General features: G+C 46.7%; 1 protein-coding gene across 1 annotated transcript in view; it reads left to right on the top strand.

Moving 5' to 3' along the window:
* The window catches only part of arfgef3 (ARFGEF family member 3), a 35,117-nt gene extending 18,431 nt beyond the window's left edge, over positions 1-16,686 (top strand). Inside the window, exons 28-42 of the mRNA XM_030106275.1 lie at positions 79-182; positions 443-587; positions 672-800; positions 917-1,093; positions 1,342-1,456; positions 1,569-1,671; positions 9,493-9,624; positions 9,730-9,860; positions 10,185-10,193; positions 10,526-10,744; positions 10,872-11,043; positions 12,027-12,128; positions 12,312-12,721; positions 14,731-15,229; positions 15,312-16,686. Coding sequence (XP_029962135.1) covers positions 79-182; positions 443-587; positions 672-800; positions 917-1,093; positions 1,342-1,456; positions 1,569-1,671; positions 9,493-9,624; positions 9,730-9,860; positions 10,185-10,193; positions 10,526-10,744; positions 10,872-11,043; positions 12,027-12,128; positions 12,312-12,721; positions 14,731-15,229; positions 15,312-15,503 — 2,639 coding nt within the window. The 3' untranslated portion in view covers positions 15,504-16,686. The remainder of the gene's footprint in view (positions 1-78; positions 183-442; positions 588-671; positions 801-916; positions 1,094-1,341; positions 1,457-1,568; positions 1,672-9,492; positions 9,625-9,729; positions 9,861-10,184; positions 10,194-10,525; positions 10,745-10,871; positions 11,044-12,026; positions 12,129-12,311; positions 12,722-14,730; positions 15,230-15,311) is intronic.
* Positions 16,687-18,462: the final 1,776 nt, after the last annotated feature.

The following is an 18,462-nucleotide window of genomic DNA, read 5'->3' as shown; positions in this document are numbered from 1 at the left end:
TCCGGTAACCCCAGAGGCGTCTCGGCTCGTGACCTTAAAGGACGTTTTGCTTGCGTGTGTGTGTGTGTGTGTCCTCAGGCGAGGTGGACTATAAGGAGATCGGGGACTGTGTCCATGCGTCGGGCTCCAGCTCCACTGATCTCTGCCTGCCGGCTCTCGACTACCTTCGAAAGTGTTCTCAGGTTCAAACTCTGATTCTGTCACGTTGATCTGCAGCAGGAGAGACGTCAAAGGACAGAAATCAAAACAGTGAAACAATGGATCCAATTAAAAGAGAGAGACAAGAGTGGGACAGGAAGAGACGAGTGTCTCCCGGAAGTCTAAACCTAAAGCAATTTCTTTAGAAAATGGTCCAGCCTCTTTCACTGAAACTGGGACCTGGTTCCTCCAGATCCTCTACAGCAGAACCTCCAGTGATCTGTTCCGTCTTCTGTTCATCCAGCTTCTCGCAAAGATCTACAAGATGCCATCCAAGCCGGTCTTCCTGGGCGCCCGGCTCGCCAGCCTGCCCATGAGGTCCCAGGAGCGCTCCATCAGCAGTGAGGACGGCATGGACTGTGTCCTGCAGGAGTTCGACGACGACACGGGTAAAGAGCCAGGAACCCCCGCAGGGTCTGCTCAGCCGGTCCTGGGAGGACGACTCAGGTCTGGGTTCTGGTTCTGTCCTGCAGGTCTGATCCAGGTCTGGATCCTGCTGCTGGAGCAGCTCACGGCAGCTGTGTCCAACTGTCCTCGACAGCATCAGCCTCCAACCCTGGAGCTGCTGTTCACCCTGCTGAGGGAGGTCACCACGGTGCCAGGTGACACACACACACACACACACACACACACACACACGCAAAATCACGGTCAATGAAGTTTCAGTTTTTGCTGAGAGACTGAGCCTGTTGCGCCGTCTCTCCGGCGCCCCCTGCAGGTCCGGGGTTCGCCATCTTCTCCGTCATCCAGCTGCTGCTCCCCGTCATGTCCCTGTGGCTGCAGCGTAGCCATGGCGACCACTCCTACTGGGATGTGGCGGCAGCAAACTTCAAGCACGCCATCGGCCTGTCCTGCGAGCTGGTGGTGGAGCACGTCAACAGCTTCATCCACTCCGGTGAGACGCGGACGCTCTTTTCTTTATTTAGACTTTGGTGAATATCAGTGGTGAGAACAGCAGTTAGAGGGAGCTGAGGCTCCAGCCAGCAGGAGTTCAGTGAAATAGTAACAGAACAGCAGCGAATGCTGAAGCATAAACAGTGTACTGGTAGGGTGGTGCGTTCAGGGACAGGTGGTTCCAGTGTTTTTTGTGCGATGCGTTCACTGACGTGCGGTTCCGTTGGCCTCCCCCTCCTCTCCTGGCAGACATCGGCTACGAGTCTCTGATCAACCTGATGCTGAAGGACCTGTTCAAGCTGCTGGTCTCCTGCGTGTCCGAGCCGGCAGAAACCATCTCCAGGGTGGGCTGCTCCTGCATCAGGTCAGAGTGCCAGAACCCAAAACACTGCAGCGCTGGTGAACCGGTTACAGGACGGGTGGTTTAGAAACGTGAAGGGACTGCTAGTTTGATCTGAAGTTGGTGGTTTGCTCAGGTACGTGTTGGTGACGGTCGGTCCGGTCTTCACCGAGGAGATGTGGAGGTTGGCCTGCTGCTCTCTGCAGGACGCTTTCTCTGCTACACTGGAGCCTGTCAAGGTACACACACACACACACACACACACACACACTGCAACAGACATAATCAAAAGCAGTGAGAATACATGTGGTGCTGTCCATGGTGCTGAAGTATAAAACTATGGTACCATGAACGAAACAAACAAAAACACACATGTATGCACACACACACATACACGCTCAGTCTTGTATTTCTATCCTTGTGGGGACCGTCCATTGACTCCCATTCATGTCTAGCCCCTACACTCTAAAACATAATAATTATTCTTACTTAAATTACATTTGTGCACTTTACTCATATCTTAGAAACCTGTTGATTCAACTCAATCAATATAAGTAAGGAACCAATTTAGCCTGAAAAAAGTTTACAACTAAATTCATGTGTGTAAGCTGGACTGGAAACTTTTTGTCACGGTGAATAAACACTGCATTCAGGACTGCACATGCGCAGCAAAGCCGAGCGGGAGTTCACTGCAGCTTGTCTCTGGTGTTGGAGGACGCTGAATTTCTCTACGTCTCAAGGTGAGTTATTCAAGTCCACTATACATCTCTTGTGCCATCCACGACATTATTATTGACATTATTTTGGCAGACCAGTTTTTCATGTTAAAATAAATGAATTGACAGACTAGCTAACTAGGTAGCTCAAATCAGCCAAAGCTAAGCAGGTCTAGCTAATATTAACAAGCTGTGTCATGGCTATATTTTTTAGCCTTTTCTATTTACATCTATGATAAGACTAGGATTGGTTTCAGTTTGATATGAACGCTCAGTTCATGCATTACTTTGGTGTGTCTGTAATAGAGTTGCCAACCGTTCCTTGAAAAACGGAATCGTTCCGTATTTGGATGTAAAAGTGTGCGTTCCGTATTGAGCTGAAAAGGAACGCACTTTGTTCCGTATTTTTGTGAGAGTCAAAACGTGAGCAATGGAACATGCGCTTCTTTTTGAAAACTTACGGTAAATTGTTCACCGGCTCTCTGACGTTCTGTGACCAATGAGCTGACAGAGATGGCTCGACAACACAGAATCACTCTTATCTCATTGGTCAAAAAAAGACCGTTCCTGGGAGGCTACGGCAGCTCATTGGCCAGTAGTCAGTTGGTCACAGAGCGCATGGGAAGAAGTAAATCAAAACATTACAGCAGCGCGCAGCATGGCTTCCAGAGACATGTAAGTTTGTGCCGTTTCCATGTCGGATATATCATATTTAGTTCATTGATTTGTGTCTGCTGCTGCAGACTGTGGTGTGTTTTCAGTTTAGAAACGGAACCTTGTTGGTTTTTTTGTTCAGAAGGTTTTACAGTTTTGATTTTGCACTTTTTTAGTTGAAAATAAAAAAAAGGAACATGTTAAAATCCAGAAGAGACAGCAGCTGTTTGATGTTATTTTACACATTTAGCAATAAATATAGAATAGAAAAGGAATAGAAGACTTTATTAATCTCACAGTGGAGAAATTTACAGGTGTATAGGCTCATAGAACCCACAGCAGGGTGCAAAAGTAATGAATGGTGAAAAATTAACAAGTTATAGGATTGATAATAGAAGCTAAAGACAATGAAGATCTAACTGTATGTACAACCTGAGTCTTAAAAATGTAACAGGATATATATATATATATATATATATATATATATATATATATATATATATATATATATATATATATATATATAATACATTATGCAATATATGATGCAGTATGATATAATACGTACAATATGTTTTAGCAGAGTGAATGGATGATAAAGTGTCGCTGAATTTCTGAAAGGGCGGGTGCAGGATATTATAATGTCCAGGATTATTGCACATATTCTACACAGTAGAACTGTACAGTCTGACAGCGGTGCGGATGAGAGACCTGTGGTAGCTCCTTCCTGCTCTGAGGGTCTCAGTCGCCACTGAAGGAGCTGCTGAGCTCCTCTATCGTCCGGTGCAGTGGCTGAGAGCTGCTGTCCATGATGATGATGATACTTGAATGATAACTGTCTCACTGTAGGCCTCAAATACAAACAGATCAAGCTGATCATGAGTTATTGCAATCTTGCTACTGTAGGTGTAATGCAGTAGCCTAATGTGTTTTTATAGTCTGTAATAGGTATAACTGTGGCAAAATGCTGTTATATATGCGTTTTTCACCCCCCAAAAACCCAGTTTTTTTCAGCTGTCCGCGAGAGGCGTTCCTTATTTCAATCTCTGGGAGTTGGCAACCCTAGTCTGTAACCAAACCGTCCCAAACAAAGCCTGCCGACGTGCATGTAGCCTCTCAGTCGGCCATGTGGGGGCAGCACTCGCACCAAGTGGAGTAGCGTCAAAAATAATGAAACAAAAGAAGAAGACTTAAACCGGAGTGTCCGTGTGTCGTGTGTGAGCACGTCTACAGTAGGCAAATAACATTTAAGATGCATGCAGGGACATTAATGGGGAGGAGTAAGGTGAGCACCTCTCGAACCAACACCAGCACATGTAGCCAGCACCGAGTGACAGTCCGGTCGAATATCCCTTCAGCAGTGCGCCCACACCGGCTGTTCCGTACGCTAATACATTCACTCTTGAAAGTTTTGATATCTTTCTAACCAGTGGTGTAGTGTACGTGATATGCAGGCAGCCCATGTGCATGTAAACATGCATGTGCACTGTTTGTGAGCACCAGTATTTAAAAATCAGGAGTCAGCTTAATGAAAAGTTAACATCCTGCAGCAGTCCAGCTCTGTGCCACTGTTTATACTCACTCTTACGTCCTTTCTAAATTATAAATATAAATTAATCCTCAGGTATTCTGCATCACTTATTTGCCAAGAATTATACAATCTACTGGTGCAGCGATTCTCAACCTGTGGTCTGAGGCCCAAAAGTGCCATTTTTAGTGAATGTGTATAAAGCAGGAGTAGGGGGGTGGGAGGGGTGCTCAGAGTATACCCACTGGAATAAACCAGACTACGCCACAGTTTCCAACCCATGATAAAATCGAGCTCCAGTGTGGGGGACTGTTTCTGGCTTCACAGTGTCCACACTCCAAATGTTGCATGCTGCACCCCACTATGTGACAAGAAATGAACTTGAATGTGCAACTTGTAGAACCTCTCTAAATTAGAAAATAATATAAATAAACATTGGTATTTCATATAAATGAGTTTTTTTTCCTTCCTTTTGAAAATCTCTCAACAGATCCTGGAAAATGGCATGATGAAAAGGTCTGTGAATCGCCTGATGAACTGCACCTTCTCATTAAGACGTAAAGAAATCATGGAAGAGCAGCCATCTGTAGAAAAGAGCTGGCCAGCGTTCCAACATCTTCTTTACAAACAACAGGTAAATATTTAAGTGACTCAGAAAAATACAAATATGCCTGCCCCATGTAGGTTTTTTAATGTTGGAGTTCTCTTTGCACTTGTCTTTAAAATGTTTGTGTTCTGTTTCATCCTCAAAGATTTTTGCTGAGTTCACCAGAGTAGAAAGATTTCTGTGAATCTTTGGATCGTCGCACACCCCGCTTCCTTGAAATCTTCAGGTCCAAAAAGGGGCTTGTTGGCAAGCAACTCTCAGAGATTCTTGCCCAGGTTGAGCAGAGGGTGAGTATTTTGCAATATCTTTTTTTTTTTTTTTTTTTTAATTAGTTGAACACATGCTCACACACACCACCATAGGCCCTCATTTTAACTCACTCACTCATTCAGTCACTCACTCACTTGCTGACTGTCTCACTCACACTGGGCTCTCTACTGTACATCTGTACATTTGTACTTTTTGTATTCCTATGCCCCTTGTATTTTTTGCTGCTCTGTGTATATTCTTTATTGCTATTTTGATTTTATTTTCTGTTATACACACACACTAATGTAGGCCCTCTTTTTAATTTTGTAACCCATTAATCTACAGAGACACTCACGCACAGTCAAAGAAACATTCTGCTTTTTTAAAACTTTGTTACCTATTGGCAGATCACTGATGCCATTGCCATGAGGACAGCCGTGTTCCGATGCCTCCCAATTTTCCTCAAGGATGATGGAAGTGACTTCTACACTGTCTGTTTCGTAAGTATTGTAAAAGTTTATGCTTATAGTATATGTGCAATTGGAAGCCAGGATTTCTGTGTAAATTTGTTCTTACTTTTCTGATTGGCCACAGGACTGTGATGCCATGGAAGACTTCACTCAGGTTCCTGGGTATTTGTTTTGACATGCTGTAATTGTTGAATCCTGTAAAACAGTGTTTTTACCATAATATACAATGGCTTTTATTTGCTTTGGTAAAAAAAATAAAGTATCGTTCCTTGTGTACTAACTATCCTTTGTTGGGCTTACTTGATTTATTTAAGGCAATCGGTTTCCTAGATTCTACTAAGTAAATAGTACTGTTCATGTAAGTCAGAATAACTTGGTGTAGCTGAGTTGATTTTACTTGATATTTATAAGTTAAGATAACTTTCTTAATTCAAGTTACAATAATTTAATAGAATTAAGTACATACAACAAGGTTCTGAGTACACAGAACAAGTGAATATAAAGTAAATGTAATCTAAGACTATTAGTTATATTTACTTAATTTTTTTGAGGCAATCGGTTTCCACAATTTTTTTAAGTAATGCCAACTTGTTAGAGTTTAGAGTGTAACCCTGACCCTTACCCTAACCCTAACCCACACCACAACAAAGCCTAACCCTAAAGAAATGTTTTTGCACTTTTACTTTTTTCAGTAACAACAACATGGTCAAGAAAACACTGTTTCTCCTACTTAGGACCGGAAAAAGGTCCCCACAAGGCACGTCGTTCCACGTTTTGCTATCCTTGTGGGGACATTTGGCCCCGACAAGGATAGAAATACGAGAACGCACACGCGCACACACACACACACACACACACACACACACACACACACACACACACACACACACACACACACACACACGCACAGACAAACAAATGCATAGAGCGTACAAGTGGTGCTGTCCATGGTGCTGAAGTATAAACTTATCTCATTTGGTACAGTTTCTGACTCCGACAAACACACATACACACGCGCGCGCACACACACACGTATGTACGCACACTCACACGCTGCAACAGAAATTAACAAATGCATAGGGCATACATGTGGTGCTGCACATAGTGATCGAGTATAAAAATTAATCGTAGCAGGCCTGAAACGCAGACAGAGAGCTGCCCATCCTGGTCCCCCCCCCCCAACACACACACACACACACACACACACACACACACACAAATATTTTGAGAGAAAATGAGTGAATAGACGTAGTGCTGTTCTTGGTGGTGATATAAAAATAAACTGGCTCAGCACATTGTTTGATAGACCCACAGAAAGTCAGTAAATGTACCATTGTTCATAGTCTCCGAAGAATTAACTTAACTGTAAAACATGTTAAGGCACGGACGCACGTGCACACACACACACACACACACACACACACACACACACACACACACACACACACAGATGTACACTCATATACACACACACTGCACCTGACATCAACAAATGCATAGAGCGTACATGTGGCTCTGTCCATAGTGCTGAAGTATAAAAAAATCATTGTACCATGTCTGAAACGTAGACAGAGCTGCACATCCTGTCCACACACACCCACACACACACACACACACACACACACACAGACCCCCACACACACACACTGCAACACGTGAACAGAACCCAAATGCATAGAGTGTATATGTTGCTGTCCATGGTGCTGAAGTATAAACTTATTTCATTTGATACAGTGCGTGAAACACACACACACACACACACACACACACACACACACACACACACATTAATCCTGCTCTAATCCTCCTGTTAATACTGTCAACATTAATCCAGAAAACATGAGTTGAGCTCACACTCACACTTTCAGATCAGAGTCGACTCTTGCTTGGTTGTTTTGAGTTTGTCCTGCAGCGGAGCAGGTGAGCAGGAAAAGGTCAAGAGAGGAAAAAGTTTCTGAATAAAGCCAAAGCTGCCACTGGTGTGACTGTGGCTCGATTGGTTGTCTCACACCCAGAAACTGTTGGTTCAATTCCCCATCTCCTCATGCCCACACATCGAAGCGATGGGACTGGTGTCACGATGGAACAGCTGCGACACAAACGCGACAACAACACTGAGCAGTCTGGAGTTTCAAATCCGCGAGAATGAATATATCAATAAATCGACAAACCAGATTCAGTGTGTTAATTTGCTGATGTTGTTTCTGGTGCAGCGCAGATTTTCTCACAGGTGTGTGTGTGTGTGTGTGCGCACTCCTGCGGTTGCCCGCTTTGCTGCATCTAAGCAGCTTTCCAGCTTAGAGCCACATCAGTGTGTGTGTGTGTGTGTGTGTGTGTGTGTGTGTGTGTGTGTGTGTGGATGCTCTTGCAGGCAGGACAGTGCAGTTTCTCTTCCAGCCTCCAGGGTTGTTGTTTCTCCTCACTTCTCTTCAGCCTTTTTCTTTTTTAAAGCTGCTTTGAGGTGATTTTGGTTTTATCTCTGCTGTATGTCGTGATCAGGGCTTAAAAGCTCCATCCGAGCTGAATGTATGCAACATGTCCAACACACACACACACACACACACACACACACACACACACACACACACACACGGTGGGCTCCTTTATGTAACTACTTTGGTGATTGTGTTGCACGCTAACTTTATTGTATTGTCCTCTGAGGGACATAGTACATCTTTATATAACAGAAGCTGTATGTGTGTTTGTGTTACTGTAACACTGAGTTGTCATTTAGTGTGTTTTTTTTTCATTCTTTGAATGATTTGATTGGTTCTCTGTGTCTCTGAATCGTCCTTGAAGACTCTCTCTTCAGATGGAGACATGTGGACTCCTTCCACCTCTGTGCAGTAATCTGATTGCTCTCCTGAACACTGGGATTTGAACCCAGATCCCCGCTGTGTGTCGGCCTGTAGCACACAGCTTATGCTTTCAGATTTATGAGCATACGGCCGGCGGCTGGGCGGAAAGCGGCTTTGTTCTCCTATAGAGGAGCGGAAAGCCTCCGGCCTGACGGAAACATCCTCGCTCTGACTGCTTCATGACGTTCAGAGTGACGGCAGGTTCTGCTTTCCTCGTCTCTCCCGGCTTTCACATAACGTCCTGAACCAGACCCAGATAACACACTTTCAGAATCACTTCCAGGTCTGTTCACACCACGGCCGTGCTCGGAGCAGAGAAACTGCAAAACCTTTCTGAAACAAAAACGCAAAATTTACGCATTTTTTTTTTTTTAATGAGATGGCTGAAAACTTTTTCATTAATGTGTTGTTTAGTAACTTACAGTATTTAAAAACAATAATGAATTTGTTTTAACCTTAGAGCCTGTTTCCACTGCACATAATTGAGTGAAAACTCTGATATTTCAACGTGTTTTGACCTTTTCTTTACACATAAACGAAGCTTCAAGTCACCGAAAACATTGATCTGTGAAAACTGCCAGAGTGGGGATTTGGAAAACCTCCGTCAGCAGGGTGGGTGGAGTCAGACGTCACAGTTTGAGACAGGAGAATCATCAGCGTGGGATGATTCCAGTTTTCCAGCACTGTGATTGGCTGGCTTTGCTTCTAGCTTCCCGGTACGCCGCCCCCTGTAGGTGTGTCAGGCCCACAGCAGCTCTCAGTCAGGCGATCTGTGGAAATGAGCGTTCTTTGGTAAACGTCAAGGACGAAAAGATCCCGTTTGTTAAACGCCTGGATCTGTGTTAACATGGCTTTTATTATTGATGCGCGCTGAATGTTAATATTGATATAAAGACATGACATGGATTGTTTCCCCCAGCCGTCCTTGGTAGATCTGTCATAGATCTGTTATAGATCTTTGTCTCTGTGGGTCTGCAGAACCTCCTGGCCTGTTTCCACAGCGGCTCTGACAGCTTTTCCGGGGACGCCTGCGAGGTGAAGGTGGCGGCGCCGTCTCACTCGCCCTCAGCCGAGGCCGAGTACTGGAGGATCAAAGCCATGGCCCAGCAGGTCTGCCCACTCCCCTGCCCCATCACACTCAGGAAACACAAACCGGCTCGTAACGGCCAACTCAGGAAGACACACGCTCACTGACGTGTCCTATCTGTGGTCCAGGTCTTCATGTTGGACACCCAGTGCTCTCCGAAGACGCCCAGCAACAAGGATGGCTTTGAGCACGCTCAGTCCTGCGTCCTCATCATTGAGCTGCCGACCGACCAGCAGTCCAACGGACACACTCAGAAAAGGTGTCTGAGATGGATTTGATTTGATTTCCTGTTGCTTTTCCCAGAATCAGCTTCCTTTCTGGAACGACTCCAAACCGCCTTGTAGTGAGAAGCGGTATTCAGAACAGGCTAGGCTACGCTAGCTTCGATCAGGCTCGGCTGGGGGATTTTTTTGCGTCAGGCTTTTTTGTTTGTCGTCTCTTCAGTGTGTTGTTCTCTTCACTGATTTCGACATATTTTATTTTCAGGCAGAAATAGGAATATATTCAAAAAACACAATTTTGTTTGTTGTCTGGAGTTGCGTTCATTCTGTAACTCTTTGTCTCTTCGCTGCTCTGCTTGCAGGAAAATTGGGTAAGCAAAGCACGTCTGATTCAGGTTCAGCACAGCTTTGCATGCTCATTATCACTGCTGCTCTTTCTTGTTCTTAACTGTAGCTATCCGTTATGTTTGGTCAGGATTCTGCATGCGTCAGTCTTATGATTAACTCTTCGACCACTTGTGATACCTTGAACGTGAAATCATATTTGCATGCATGTTTGAGTCAATAATGTTGCACGCTCAACTGCTTTTATGGTGTGGTGTTTTGGAGGTTGAGGGTTTCCTTCTCCAAACCTTGTGAATGAGTGAGGGTTTGGTGCAAATTTGTGAAAATTTCCTCTGATTCCGATCCCTCGGTTCTCCAGGATCCCCTTCCGGACCATCGTGGTCAGTCTGCTGTCCCACCAGGTTCTGCTCCAGAACCTCTATGACATCCTGCTGGAGGAGTTCGTAAAGGTGCCCGAAGGTCACGAACGGGTCACGCCAGTGACCTCTGACCCCGGCAGACCCGCGGCGGGATTCCTGCGCTACATCTCCATGACCAACCTGGCCATAATCCTGGACCTGCTGCTGGATTCGTACAGGTGAACACATGAGAGTCATCCTCGTACGCAGACGACTGCGCCCTGTTCATCTCAGTTGTCTTGAACAAAATCAGTCATTTGAAGTGTGAAATGAGTTCGATCCAGCTTCTGGACGCGCTCTCCGCAGGACGGCACGGGACTTCGACACCCGGCCGGGTCTGAAGTACCTGCTGATGAAGGTTTCGGGGGTTTGTGGAGCCGCCAATCTGTACCGACAGTCGGCCATGAGCTTCAACCTGTACTTCCAGGCCCTGCTGTGTGCCACGCTGAGCCAGGCCGAGGGCATGACGGCACAGCAGGTGAGGAGCCGCGAGAGCTGAAGGCCACGGCTTCCAGGCCTGGACGGTTTCAGAGTGTCGTTTCCTTTCACCAATTTTGGTGAACACCAGATTAAACAGATTAACAGATTGAGAAATCACAATGACCTGCTCAAAGTCTGAATGAAACATTCACAGAATATATTGTTGCATTTCTGTTTTTTTTTTTTTTTTACTGTGGATTATTTTATAGTTTTGCTGTATTTTATTTACATTTACTTCAAGAAATGTCTTTAAAATGAAATAACTTTACTTAAAACTCATTCATTCATTATCTACCACTGTTCCCATTCGGGGTCGCGGGTGGCTGGAGCCGATCCCAGCTGCTGTGGGTGAAGGCGGGGTCACCCTGGACAGGTCGCCAGTCTGTCGCAGGGCTGACATATACAGACATACAGCCATTCACGCACACTTTCATACCGAGGGGCAATTTAGGGTGACCAGTTAACCTGACATGCATGTTTTTGGACCGTGGGAGGAAGCCGGAGTACCCGGAGAGAACCCACGCACACACAGGAAGAACATGCAAACTCCACAAAGGCCTGAGCCCCAGCTGGTATTTGAACCCAGGACCATCTTGTTGTGAGGCACGAGGACTAATCACTGCACCACTGTGTGGCCCCTTTACTTAAAACTGACGGAGTTAAGTGAAAAGAGCATTTTTCAAAATAAAATTCAATGCGGCCTTTTGGAGATTTGAATATAGATTCTCAAAGGAAATTTGTATTTATTCTTGTTTTTAATTATATGTGTTTTCTTTGGCCTTTCAATGATGACAATCAGAAATCCAATTTTTCCATTTTTTTTGTAATCAAAACTTACATTTTTCACATTTGAAATATAATAAAAAAAGTTTCTTGTTAACTGCAGAATTAACTGAATGAAATAACTGGAGTGAGATAAATCTTCTCCTGTATAAACTCGGGTAGCAGATCATCACCTGAGTGGCGTCTGACTCTGTCCAGGTGAAGCGGATCCTGTACGAGGAGGAGGTGGGCAGCTCGGACTCGTCTCACCCCGGATCAGCGTCCTCCGAGGACGAAGACATCTTCGAAGAAACGGCTCAGGTGATAAATGGCAGCGGTGTGGTGGACGTTCGTCCTGCAGACAGGGGGCGCTGCTCCAGAGGCTGTGGCGTCTGATGACACGATTCCTGCTGGGACTTCGTGTGAAACCCGTTTCCACTCCAGCGTTTGAAGTGGCTCCGCCCACCGCCGTTGTGTAACCGGGTCCTGTATGTGCGTCCTCAGGTCAGCCCCCCCCGGGGGCGGGACAAGCGCCACCCGTGGCGAGCGCTGGTGCCGTCGCTCAGCGTTCAGCCGCTGGGCGGCGCCGACTGGGCCTGGCTGGTCAAGCGCCTCTACAAGCTGTGCGCGGATCTGTGCAGCAGCTACATCCAGATGCACCGCGACCTGGAGAGCACGCTGGAGGAGGCGGCGCTGCTGCGAGGGGGCGGGGCCGCGGGAGGCGCCGGAGGAGGGGTGGCGGGGGAGCACATCTTCTTCCTGCCTCTCTTCCAGTCCGAGACGTCCACGCCCACGTCGGTGGGCGGGTTCTCGGCGAGGGGGACGCCCTCGGAGGAAGGCGGGTACCGGTGCCAGACGGCGGACGTGAGCGTGGCGTCGCCTGGAGACACGCCCACCCCGAGTCCCGGCTTCAGGTCCGTTCTCATTTCTCGATCAGTGATTGGCTCAGGACGAGGTTCAAACTTTGCTTCAGTGTCTTTGGTGAAGAAATGGCTGATTTTTAGGTAAAAACTGTGATTTTCACAGCTTTTGGTTTAATAATGAGGAGAATGAAGCAAACGACAGAAATCTGCTTTACTTCTGAAGGCATTGTTCACCGTTTAGGGTTCACCCTGACCCCTGACCCTGACCCCTGACCCCTGACCCTGACCCCTGACCCCTGACCCTGACCACCAGTCGCCCCAAACCCGAAGCACTGAACTGACTCATGGCGTCCTGAGGCCTTATTAGAGCGATCAGAGCTTTAATATTCTGGCACCGAGGCGTTCACTGAAATCAGTCACACTCTGAGCTTGTTGGTCGGATTTCACGGGGATCTTTATCCGCTTCCCATCAGCACAACTCGCTGCTGCTCATACTGAATGTTCACGAAGCGTAAACATGGCAAACTGATGTCTCTCCTCTGAGTGAACCTGCAGCCTGAAGGTTTTGGGATCAGACGTTTCACATTTTCCTTCAAGTTAAATATCAAGGCAATCTTTCTCAAAATAAAATAAAGTATTCAGGACAGTTCACAGCAAAGTCATTTTCATGTTCAAATCTACAATATCTAAAAACTGTACAAATGAAAAAATGGAAAAATTAAATGAAGCCACAGGCATTCATTAGAGTTGCAGTAACGGCAGCATGAATCCTGTCAGTCAGATTTGATTTTACATATAATTGAAATGTTTATCTGTTTTTGACAACACTGTAGTGAAAGATCGGCTGAGGTTACGTCACTGTTAAAGACATATTCGAGGATTCTCCGCCTATTTCGTACAACATGGCCGATTTGCCGTTTTTGGAGCACTGCCATGCGCGACTGCCTCCGCATGAGGACTGTGGGAGTTTGTTTACAGTTTGTTTCCATCGGCACAGCTGGAGCTTCGTCTTTCATAGGATTAAAACACATCTGTAATCATGTCGGACTCTTCTTCCAATCATACATCAGAATGCGATCCGTAAAGTAGTGTCTGATGTGTTTATGCAACAGAAACACGTCTGAATGGGATCATCAGCAGGTTACCTGTCCAGCAGAAACTTCCCCACGTCCTGATCAGTCCTAAAGCCCTTTGTGCTTTGAATGTCCGCCGCCTCGTAAAGGAATCTCCCAGTAAAACACGTTTCGCCTTCTTTTCAGTGGCCTCTCTTCTCTCCTCTGCCATCTCAAACAATGTTCTTTTTTTGTGGCTGGCCATCTTCAGAGGTGTTCGCTGGAGGAGCAAGCTGCTTCTGAATGAGGTGCTTTGGTCGCTCCCGCTGCACCACTTCCTAAACAATGCTCTGCACATGCAGCTCAAAACCAGAGAGGCGGCGACTCGACATGATGTGTCATTATGACTGCCCCATCACGATTTGGAACCAGACAACGAATCAATAAACAGAACTACAAAGCTCTTCCCAGGATTCCTTTTTCCTTTAAGCCCTGAACGTCCGTATGGTGAGGCTGGAGCAGAGGCAGACGAGGCTGAGTGTCCTGTTCCACAGGAAATACTGTTTGAAATGGGAAAATCGATGCTTTCATGGCCCTGGTCTTAAAAAATAAGTTTAATATTCCTCTGACTTTCAACACAAGAAACCAGGAGCCAACACTTTGAGCGCAGGAATAGAGGAAAGTTTCAGTTTTGTTTTGCGCCGAACCAAAGGAGTCGACCACGAATCCTGGTCCACAGGGAGCCTCAGCGTGTTCAGGAAGTGGAAGATCACAGGTTGTAGCTTTCAGAAGCTCAGTGGCGCAGCAGCGTTAACGCTCACCCTAACCCTGTGGAGTTCCCCAGGGTTCTGTCCTGGGGCCCCTTCTCTTCTGCTGGTCAGTTCATCCCTCAGCCTGAATCTGGTGAATCTGGTGAATCTGCCCTCAGCGCTGCCTCTGGAACCGGCAGCGGTGTCGACGCTCCGCCTCCTCCTTCAGGTGCTTGACGCGTTTCTCCTCTCCTCTCAGCTGCACCGGGAGTCTTCCCCACCACTTCCGGACCGGCGGCGAGAGGAGGGACTCCAGCCTGAGCGGCAGCACCGTGGGGGGGACCCCCGGCAGCTCGGGCCCCGGGCGCAGGAAGGAGTGGTGGGAGAGCGCCGGGAACAAGCTGTACACCATCGCCACGGACAAGACGCTCAGCAAGCTGATGATGGAGTACAAGCGCAGGAAGCAGCAGCAGCAGCAGCCGCAGCAGAGCCACCTCAACCTGTTCATGAAGGAGCAGGGCCGGGCGGCCGGGGGCCCCGGGGGGCCCGGGGGGGCCGGCGCCGCCGAGCGCAGGGGCCCCGCGGAGCCGCAGCGGCCCCCGCAGAGGCCCCAGCAGCTGGTGGACCAGCAGGGGCCCCCCCTCAGGCACTCGGTGAGCGCCGGGCCGGAGGTGCTGAGGCAGGAGAAGAGGCCCCGGTCCGGATCCACCATCAGCTCCCACAGCATCTCCCTGAGGGACTCCGAGGCCCAGATCCAGGTGGGTACCGGGTTCCTGAGGGCCTTTCACACGCGGTGTTTTCTCTGGCTGTGGTGGAACGGCTCCTCCTCTGTCCCTGCAGGCCTGGACCAACATGGTGCTGACCCTGCTGAACCAGGTCCTGGTCCTGGGCGACCCGGCCTTCCTGGCCCTGCAGCCGGCGCTCTTCCCCTGCCTCAGCCAGCTCTGCTGCCACGTGACCGACGCCCGGGTCCGCCAGGCGCTGCGCGAGTGGCTGGGCCGCGTGGGCCGGCTCTACGACATCGTGCTGTGAGGGCCCGGCTCCCCGCGGGGCCCCTGGGAACCTCCCGTCCCGCTCCCCCCTCTTGGCTGAAATTTGCAGACTCTTCGTGTTGGTGCAGTATTTCTCCTCGTCTGTCGACTCCTGCGAGCTTCTGCTGTTTTTCTCTCGTCTGCTTCGAAATGAAATGATTCCCCTCCACCTCCCCCGTCCTTAAAGGGACAGTACACCTTTTCCAAAGTTTAATCCCTTTAAAACAAAAGCAACAATCATGATCTGAACCAGTCGACGCTGCGGTCCAGCTCCACAGGGTGCCTTCAGACAGGGAATCCCATCAGATCCAGAGCCGGGCTGCGTTCACACTCCTCAGAAACCAACAGGAGCGTTCACACCAAGACGGAGCCCAAGCCTCACCGCTCACATTCATTCACAGGTTACAATTTTAGATTTTAGGTTCCATCAGGTCCTGAAAAAACAGGTTTTTTCCCCTTAATTTTCAGTTTGTCCTTATCATGAAAGAACTTTTGTGAATGTAATCGCAGCGTTTTGTTCTTGACCAGCGATCTGTGACCTCTGTGACCTTTAGGACCACCAGAGAATCAAAACATGTTCAACATCTGGAATGAAGAAAAACTCAAAGTTCACTCATGAAGAGTCATCGAGACACTTTAAATCTCTTTTATGACATTTTCAGCTTTTGGAGCCACTTTTAGAAAGGTTTCTTCTTTTTCCAGATAGATTTTCTTACTGCAGTCATTTCATGTTTCTTGGCTTTTTTAGCGGTTTTTGGCAGTTGTGTTTCCAGAAGGTTCAAGCTGTTTTACACAGGAGCTATTTTGCATTTTGTCATTTTCTATTTTTTCCTCTTTATTAATATTTTCTTCTTTTCCTCTTATTTTCTACTTTTTTCTTGTTTTTTCCCCTTTTTCATATTTTTTCTCTTTTTTATTTAAGAGATTCAAAATCATTCCTTGTTTTACCTTCTTTATCAGGTTTTATTCTGGAGGTTGAACTGTTTTTGAACTAAAAATTAAGAAGTTCTTATGTACATGGCACATTCCAAAAGCCTCACGGAGCCGCCGGTTGCAGACTTCTGGTCTGGAACAAACACACCAGTAGAATCTGTCATTATTCAGTTTTGCTGTTATTTTGAAGCACTTGATAAATTTCTTTGCGTGTTGAGAAACTTCAGACGTCCCGTTGATTTAACAATCGTCTCCTGATGGGGGTTTTTCCCAGCGAGGAACTTCAGGAAGCAGGTTTAGTTTTGATCCGTCCAATCGGGTGTGAGCACAGCCTGGAAGTCCCGCCCACAATATGTGACTGACGGCAAACTGCACCAATCAAACAACCAACCAACAGCGAGCGACTCCGAAAAGTCCCGAATCAGGGCAAACTGCAAACTTTTCCTACTGTGTGTGTGTGTGTGCGTGCGTGCATGCGTGCGTGCGTGTGCCTGATCCAGCTTTAAAAACTGTGCCGTCCTGAATGTCTTTGTGTTTCTGGCCTGTTGAAAGTATTTATTTGAGCCAAATATGCTGAGAGCCGTTGACACGACAACGAGAATTTTTGTTTCATGTAAAGTTTTCCGTTTCCACGGTAACGGCGGGAACGCTGGAAGTGATGGAGTTAGCCGGCGTCCACGAGTTCGTTTCCAATGTAAAACGCTCCGGAGGCCGCCATGTTGGATATTGTCCCTCTACTGAGCATGTGCAGAACGACTCAGCCGGCCCCTGTGTGTCGGTGTGCAGCAGCAGCGTTTCCATGGCGATGGAGTCCGAGAGATTTCAAGAAGTGGCATTTTCAGCGGCTCCGTTGTCATGGAAACAGACGACCAAAACGCAGCGGAAGTTTCCGGTTGTCATGTGAAACGGTTGCCGTGCCAACGGGTGTGTGTGTTTCGCCCCTTCCTGTCTCCGACGCCGTCGTCCGGAGTGTTTAAAGCAGCATCGTCTCGCCGTTTTAGAGAAACCCGTCCGTGATGTTTGTTACTGCTCGTAAATCTGTTTTTTAAAGTGACCAAATGCAGCCGCAGGCGCTGAAAGGTGGATTTCTTCCCTTTTTTTTTTGATCTGCTCATTAAAAAAAATGACAAAACTCTTCAGGTGTTGGATTTTTTTAATTAAACCGTTTTTAGGACACTCACTGCATTGAAACATGCAATTCAGACCACAACGTTCAAGATTTAAGATCCAATGAAAACCTCTAAAACAGACAGGTTGACTTTCTTCATCTGCAGAAAGCTGAATTCACCGTTTTCTTTTTAAAAAATATTTGGATTTCTTTTTATTGTTGCAAAATCCATGTAGAAATTAGAATTTGTACAATTTAATCTCAGATTTATTGGAGATTCAGTCCTTAAATCTGTCAATATTTAAACCAAATTCACAAACAAAACACTAAATAAATTGATTAAAACATTTTTTTAGATGCAAAAATATATATTTTTTTTTTTGGATCTCTATGAAAATCTTCTTTCTGCTGTTTAAAACTGACCTGAAACACTGTGAAGACTTTATTAGAAGAAAAAAACTCTTGATATTGAATGGAAGTGTTTGGAGTGATCTGTGTAAATGTCTCGCTCTGTGTCAGGAGTCAGAACCAACAGAAAGTTTGAATTATTCAAAGAAAAAAAAAAAACGGACAACGTGAACAAACCGTCTCCTGGGAGTATTCTCCCCTCCCCAGCCGGAGTGTCGGTAATCTTCTGTTTTTAGTTTTTAAAAAACATTGACTGATGAAAACTGCTGAAAGTGACGCTGTTTTTCAGCAGATCCACCAATTCGACGTCTTCTCCACCAAAACGGGACAAAAAGGAACCGATGGACTCCACCTGCTGACGGAGAGAGGCTGAGGCTGCTGGTTCAGTGTGTGTGTGTGTGTGTGTTTGATCAGGTTTTCACTACTTTTAGATTTAAACTACGCAGTTGTTGACATCAGGAGTCTGATTTTTGCTCACTTGTCTCCAGCATCCTGCTTTTTGGGTTTTTCA

Source organism: Salarias fasciatus, chromosome 13 (assembly GCF_902148845.1).
Source record: "Salarias fasciatus chromosome 13, fSalaFa1.1, whole genome shotgun sequence".
In the NCBI taxonomy this organism is placed as follows: Eukaryota; Metazoa; Chordata; class Actinopteri; order Blenniiformes; family Blenniidae; genus Salarias; species Salarias fasciatus.
This window is presented reverse-complemented; position numbering and strand designations above follow the sequence as displayed.